This window comes from Phodopus roborovskii, unplaced genomic scaffold, assembly GCF_943737965.1.
Source record: "Phodopus roborovskii unplaced genomic scaffold, PHOROB, whole genome shotgun sequence".
In the NCBI taxonomy this organism is placed as follows: Eukaryota; Metazoa; Chordata; class Mammalia; order Rodentia; family Cricetidae; genus Phodopus; species Phodopus roborovskii.
In genome coordinates, this window is record NW_026126442.1 from 452,960 (window position 1) to 460,465 (window position 7,506).

The 7,506-nt window shown below is 45.3% G+C and overlaps 1 protein-coding gene across 1 annotated transcript in view; it reads left to right on the top strand.

Moving 5' to 3' along the window:
• Positions 1-7,376, top strand: part of LOC127224569 (phospholipid-transporting ATPase FetA) — a 120,696-nt gene extending 113,320 nt beyond the window's left edge. The window contains exons 21-28 of the mRNA XM_051187610.1: positions 139-286; positions 768-951; positions 2,326-2,549; positions 4,004-4,087; positions 4,922-5,167; positions 5,338-5,476; positions 6,703-6,833; positions 6,935-7,376. Coding sequence (XP_051043567.1) covers positions 139-286; positions 768-951; positions 2,326-2,549; positions 4,004-4,087; positions 4,922-5,167; positions 5,338-5,476; positions 6,703-6,833; positions 6,935-7,120 — 1,342 coding nt within the window. The 3' untranslated portion in view covers positions 7,121-7,376. The remainder of the gene's footprint in view (positions 1-138; positions 287-767; positions 952-2,325; positions 2,550-4,003; positions 4,088-4,921; positions 5,168-5,337; positions 5,477-6,702; positions 6,834-6,934) is intronic.
• Positions 7,377-7,506: the final 130 nt, after the last annotated feature.

Genomic DNA, 7,506 nt, shown 5'->3' on the forward strand with positions numbered 1-7,506 from the left:
TGGCTACCCTGGCCTCAGCAGATGGTGAGTCTAAAGCTGTCCGCTGTTCTGTAGAGGCCTGGACGTTCCCTGTCCACTTTGACCTTGTTTTTAATTCCTACATTGAGGAGACTCTGACCGTGGTTTTTTCATTTCCAGGACTGCAAGAAAGAAGATGAAGCCTGAGTCTCTGCTGGAATCAGATCCTATAAACATTTGTCTTGCCAGGAAACCCAAATTTCCCTTCAAAATAATTGACGAGGTGCCCAATGGCAACTATGGCTTGGTCATCAATGGATACAGTCTGGTGGGTAACACAGAGCTACCTTATCCTTATCCCAAGTCACTCGTCCCTAGTTCTAACCCAACTCAGGGAAACTAAACCCCTTCTCTATTTTATGAGCCACCCTACTCCCCTTCCCTGGGGTGGCCTTTCCTAAAAGACATCTTTCCCCAGGCTACTCTAGGCAGGAGTATATAAAGAAAGAGAAGCCAAAGGAAAGCCTTCCTTTATTCTTTATTCAAGTTTTTCCTGCTAACATGGCAAACAAGCAGAGAGGACCCTTCAAAAGTCGCTTGGCCTAATGGCCCACTGACTATTTTGACCCAATGAGAGGTAGAGCCAGATTTGAGAGAACTAACTCACATCTAGAGCTAACTCAAGAGGCAGGTCCCTTCATGGGGAGAGCACTTTGTGAGGAGCCCTAGAAAGGTTAGGCGAGGACAGAGGGAAGGTCCAATGCTGGGAGACTCTGGGGTAACACACTGAGTGTGTCTTGCTGCTACAGGCCTATGCTCTAGAAGGGAACATGGAGTTGGAGCTGCTGCGAACAGCATGCATGTGCAAGGGGGTCATCTGCTGCCGAATGACACCCCTTCAGAAGGCCCAAGTGGTAGACCTGGTGAAGAGGTACAAGAAGGCGGTGACACTGGCCATCGGGGATGGGGCCAATGACATCGGCATGATCAAAGGCATGTGAGGGGAGGTGGGCAGTAGTCCCCATCCATGGCTTATCCCCTTCCTTCCTCCATGGGCAAAACTGATCAGAATGGTATTGTGTGTTGACTCACACTCCCACCTAACTTAGGAAGTGTGCATTTAATGTTTGCAACCCCATTCACACTCCTTTACACTGGATCTCTTACTTAAACCCACAACCACAGGCATGCTCAAATTCACTGATCCAATGAAGGTAAGCCCTCATGAACACATGCACACCCTTACGTCACAGCTGGCTGTGCAGCTACTGTACCATCTATCTGAGACGGCATTGGATCCACAGAAAGAACCTTCCTTTTGTTAAAGTCTGTGGGCAAAGGCCGTGCCCCTTAGAACCAGCCATGGCTCCCTGGCTGGATCGGAGTGAGTGATCTACTGAAATTCATACCAGCAGAAGCAAGCTAAAATCCCCTGCTTTAAATTTCAAGTATGTGTCCAGAAATGTGTTGCCCTGTGAGTTGTGAACAAAATCTCACCACACAGGAAATGCTACCAGGTAGTCCAGCCTCTGCTTCAGGTCTAGAAAGTGTTCTTGCTTCAGTCCTTAAGACTTTAGAAACTTCAGTGATCCTAGCTGGTCATGGGGGCACACACCTTTAATCCCAGCACTAGGGAGTCAGAGGCAGGTGAATCTCTGAGTTTAGGACAGCCTGGTCTACAGAGCGAGTTCCAGGACGGCCAAGGCAAATAAACAAATAAATAAGAAATTTAAATTAACCCTATTGAGTAATAATGCAGGTGTATATGAGGGAATCCGTGAATGTAACCAGAATAGTTAATTGTCAGAGTAATTAAAACTTTTAGAAAATTCAGTTACTCATATTCTATCAAAAAAAAAAAATCTTGCTTTATCCAGCAAAAATCACTTTAGGTCCCTGGAGGAGTTTATTTCTCACTGACAAAGTATGTATATTGCATATCTCTCCAAAAAATTGGGTTTTCACCCCTTAGATAAATGTGGGTAATTAAATATTGTGTAAGATTGGCATTCACCCTGTATTCTTAATTCATTTAAGTAGCTTTTGTGGATAACAAGGAATTTAAATCACAATTATCTGAATAGTAAGAAAGAGTTCAGATGAGCTAGTGCTGGCTGTACCAAGCAATCTTGAAATGACAGCATCAAAAACAAAATGCAGAAGAAGGGGTCTCCCAATGTGCAGGGAAAAGGCAATCAATCAAAAAGAAAAGATTCCACTGTGGAGCTGCCATTTTTAACGGGACCCAATAGTAGTCCCAAATGTAAAAATGAAAGGTTTGTATCTCTACATTCCCTTTACACTTCCCAGGGTAAGAACCCAGCAAACAGTCTTCATGTCTTAGAGATTTCTGGGGTTTCATTGCAGCTGCCCATATTGGGGTTGGCATCAGCGGCCATGAAGGGATGCAGGCCATGCTCAACAGTGACTTTTCCTTCTGCCAGTTCCGCTATCTTCAGCGCCTACTCTTGTTACATGGCCGCTGGTCTTACAATCGCATGTGCAAGTTTCTCAGCTACTTCTTTTACAAAAACTTTGCCTTTACACTGGTGCACTTCTGGTATGCCTTCTACAATGGCTTCTCTGCACAGGTAAGAGAGTGGGGAGCAATCTCCATTCTGTTAGCAGGCAGGTTCAGTTTTCCTTCTCTAGAAGCCAGTATATGAAGTGTTGCCATCCAACTCCTCACCCTATATTAACCATATTGCCCAAACCTACATTAACCTTACATTTCCAGATCATAAGGTTCTGTTACTGACTGCTACCCTCAGAACTGTCCCATGAGCTACACTGATACTAGAGTTCTTAACATACATAATTAAGGAAAATTGGAGGATCTGGAAGTTCTCTTAGCATCCAAAGTCATCTTTTTGTTTTTGTTGTCCATAATATCTTATAACTCTTCACTTGTATTACTTTTAAATTTTTTATTTTATATGTATGAATGTTTTGCCTACACGCTTTATACCACATGCATGCCTGGTACCCTCAAATGCCAAAAGAGGGTTTCAGATCCTTGGGAACTCGACTTCTCCACTTTTAAATATTGGTTTTAATTTTGTGATTATAATATGGAAGAGCCATCTTTGTTTTTAAGCCATCACAATCATAAAACTATAATAGTTACATTCTACATGCTTCTGAGGTACTTTTAAATGGTTACGTTTTGAGTCTGTATGTGAATAATGACAACAGTCCAAATACATCATCCATACAGCTCAGACTAAATACTGGGCAAGCCTCCAGGAGCTTCTTGGACCATGACAGACAGGCTGTCATGATATTTACCTGTACTTAGGGCTGCCCAAGTCTTCCCCAACACTCACAAAATTGTTCCTATGATAAATTAATTTCACATTTGAATATGAACTCACAATCTAGAAAGGAAGTGTAGGTTTTGATGTGATAAGAAGAGCCCTTTGTCCTATGAGAAGTCTTTCAGGAGTCGCTCAAGGAATCCCAAGAAAAACAATGAGGACTGGTTGTCTCAGGAGATGCCGACACCAGCCAGCAGACAGGGTAGACTGATACACCCCAACCCTAGTCAGGCCAGTCTAGTCTGTGGGAATGGTCTGACCTGTGAACAGTCAGGAAAGCAGCCCTCACTAGATTCCAGGATGGAACACCCAAGTGGAGAAGAGTCCTTACATCTTTCCCCCTTGCCCTGTCAGTAAATGTTCAGGGCCACAGAAGCCACTGAATGCCACCAAGCAGAGAAAGAGAAGAACCTCAAGCTTCACTTGTCTAGAGGTTCAGAACTATAGCTAGCTACCCCTGGAAGCTGCTCTGTATCCTCTCTGTACCCTGGGGGACAGTGCAGGGTTGTAGTAGGGTTGTTTCAGATCGATCTTGGAAGCTCAGCATGGCTTTGCCTCAGTCTAGAAATGAGGGTTCTAGAGTAGGATCAAAGAAAGACTGGCACTCTACATCAGATTTCAGTCACGCTAGGTAGGGGACCAAGGAAGGGTGGCATTGGACCTGGGAGGCTGAACTGGGGCTTTATGAAGAAAGTAATGTAAAAATATCTCCTTGCTCCTCTTTCCAGACAGTGTACGATACTTGGTTTATCACCTGCTACAATCTGGTCTACACTTCTCTCCCTGTCCTCGGCTTGAGTCTATTTGAAAAGGTAAGACCCAGGAGCAGGTCTCTAAGACAGAACTGAAACCCTGGACTCAGTGGGGAAGACAGCAAAAGTGAACTCTCCAAAGCCAAGTGTGAAGGAAATAATTTCTAGAACAGGGGAAGGAGATGATCACCTGGATGAGGTGAGGAGGAATCCTCCATAAGTTAGTGAGAGGAACAGAGCTTTGAGCCAGGACTTGGTAAAGCAAAGAGCTGAGAAAGGAGGGGCCTATTCAGAGGTAATAGGGACGAGACAGCCTGCTGCAGAAAGGCCTCGGTGGGAGTTCTAAAAGCCATGTAAGGAGCTGTGAACACAATTCCTTATGACACAGGAAACCAGCCTAGGGCTCAATGTCTGTTCCTATTAGAGAGTCCCTCTGTAGTAAGAGTCCTGATACCTGACTCTTCTACTCCAACCTCCAGTCTGGGCACCAGTTAGAGTCTCCAAAGAGGAACGCAATAGATGAAGGCCGTCTTCCAAAGGACTTGCCCATCCTAATTGATGTTTCTGCCTCTGCCCATTGACTTTTGACACAAGAACGTTTAACCAAAGGAACGCTTGAACCTGGGGACTTTTGCCCTAGTTCCTCCCTTCTCCCAAGCTCCAGCCCTCTCTTCCAGTTGCTCTTGAGCCAAATTGTTGTTCCCTTTGTCACTCCCAAATCCTGACTGCCTCAAGTGTTTCCCATCGTGCGGTCTCAGAGCTCTCTGGTTCCGCTTCTCAAGGACCCTGTGAGGAAATGCTTGGGCAGCTGGCAGCAGCCTAAGTGAAGCAGAGCATCTCTACTCTGAGAGATGGAAAGGTCCTGACCTTCCCCTTACCCTCTGATGTTACCAGGATGTCAATGAAACGTGGAGTCTATATTACCCAGAGCTGTATGAGCCAGGACAGCACAACCTGTATTTCAACAAGAAGGAATTCATGAAATGTTTAATGCATGGCATCTACAGTTCCTTTGTGCTATTCTTTGTTCCCATGGGCACCATCTTCAACTCAGAACGCAGTGATGGAAAGGACATCTCTGACTTCCAGTCTTTCTCGCTGCTAGTGCAGTCCACCTTGATCTGGGTGATGACAGTGGAGGTGTGGCCCCTTGTAGTAGGAGGAAGGGGACTGGGTGGGGAGCCTGCCTGTCAAGAAAGGGAGGTGAAGAGAGGGGGGAGGGTGGGCAGGGACCATCTTTCATTACAGGCTTAGAGAACTGAAGAGGCTGACAAGTTATACAGCGTTGCACATGAGCTAGTGCTTTTCAGATCGCCCTGAGGACAAACTCCTGGACCCTGATAAGCCATGCCTTCACCTGGGGTAGCCTGGGTCTCTACTTTTGCGTCTTACTCTTCCTGTGTAGTGATGGCTTGTGTCTAATGTTCCCCAGCACCTTCTATTTCCTAGGTAAGACCCTGATCAGCAGGTGTTTGGCATGGGAGAGGACTAATAAAGTGCTAATCCATCGTTTACTGAGAAACTATGTATTACATATTTAGTGTTTAGGTTGCATATGAATAGAAATAGTCTCTGCTCCAAAGGGGTGCAATATTTTCCTAGAAAAATATTTAACTTTAGAATTTCCAATTTTTTTTTTCAAATAACTTAGATTATTTGATCTTCACAAGTCTTGTGTGAAGTGACATGGCAAGAATTATTAGCAGCATTTTGGGGACTTTGGTTGGTTGGTTGGCTTTATGATTTTTATTTTATGCGCATAGGTATGTGTTTTGCCTACATGCATGTCTGTGTGAGGGTATTAGATCCCCTGGAACTGGAATTACAGACTGTGGTGAGCTGCCATGTGGGTGCTGGGAACTGAACCAGGATCCTCTGAGAGAGCAGGAAGTGCTCTCGACCACTGAGCCATCTCTCCAGCCTTGGTTTGTTTGTTTGTCTTTAGTTTTGTTTTGTTTTTTCAATCAAATGAACTGAAATTCCAGTCCACGCTCCTTTCTGCTGAGGCATACTGCCTTACTGTCTCTTACACTGATTTCCCTCTCTCATTGCCATTCAAATGCTATTTTTGCATATGCACTTGCTTCCTACCTCTTGTCGGACCACTATCTCATTTTTCTTCTCCAAAGCTTTCTATTTTTTTTTAATTTTTATCACATTTATTTATTATGCAATTATTTATTGGGCATGTGAGAGCAGACAGAAATAACAACTTGAAGGTGTTGGTTCCCACCTTTTACTATATGGGTCCCAGGATAGAACTCAGGAGTTCAGGCTTGGAGGCATGCTAACCTCTGAACTGTCTTGCTGGCCTTGTCTTACTCATTTGTGCATGAATGCACTAGAGAGCCCTTATAAGCGCACCCTCCCACTCCTGCTCTGTCCAGTCCTGCCTTTAGAGGGAGACAAAGGTATGTGAATTGTATCAGCCACCAAACCAATCGTTTTTTCAGGAAGATGAATTACTGCTGCTGGGTAGTTGTGGGAAGGGAAAAGTATACAGTGACTTGGTTTGCATTTATATTACTTCTGGGGGGACTAGATTGTCTGGGAATGAGTAACTTCCTGCTTGGGCCTGGAGAAGGGAGCTGTGCCCTGGCTGATTTCTCCCACCCCTAATTCTACCTCCCTCCCAAGCTGTTTCAGCCTCTCCTTTCCTGGTTCACTACTTGCAGGTGTGGCCAGGAACAACCTTAAGCAGCCACATATGTGGCTCTGTCTTATACTCAGCACCGTCCTCTGTATGATCCCTGTGATTGGATACAACTTCCTCAAGCCACTCCTCTGGCCTGTCAATGTGGACAAGGTGAGTGGAAGAGGGAACCTGCACAGATGGAATTCATGATCCCCTCTCCCTCTGCCTTGGCCTCTGTTCTGAAAACCTTGTCCCCCATGCTCTGGATATAGGTTCTGAACAGGATTCACTTTTGCTTGAAGCATCCGCTGCCACCCCCAGTCCAGACCAAAGTAAAACACCCAGGCCTTCGACGCTCTGCCTATGCGTTCTCCCACCAACAGGGCTTTGGGGACCTCATCACGTCTGGAAAGACGCTGAAGTCCAGTACCCTCAAAATCAACAAGAGGATCTTGTAAAAACTAGAGGCCTTTAGGAAAACTCTCAGTCAGTCAACCATCGCTTTTCCTCCCTTTTATTTATGTGACTTAGTTAAAAGGGGTTGGGGTCTTGAGGAACCAGCATAATCGTACTCCCAGGGCTTCGGCTTCTTCATTTCCCCAGAAAGCGGTACCCAGGGAAGTCAAGGAAATAGATAACAGCCCCTAGGTATCAGCCAGAGTTACAGCATTTCAAGAAAAAGCAAATTCAAGTCTCCCATCCTTCCATGTCATAATCCAGACAAGCAAATCAGGAAGAGGGGAAGAGGGCGATAAAGAAGGAAGAAGATGATGGGGCCTAAGAGTGTCTGTTTGGGCCCTGTTTCTCCCGTACCCAGAGCAACTATAACCCTTCCCAAACCCCA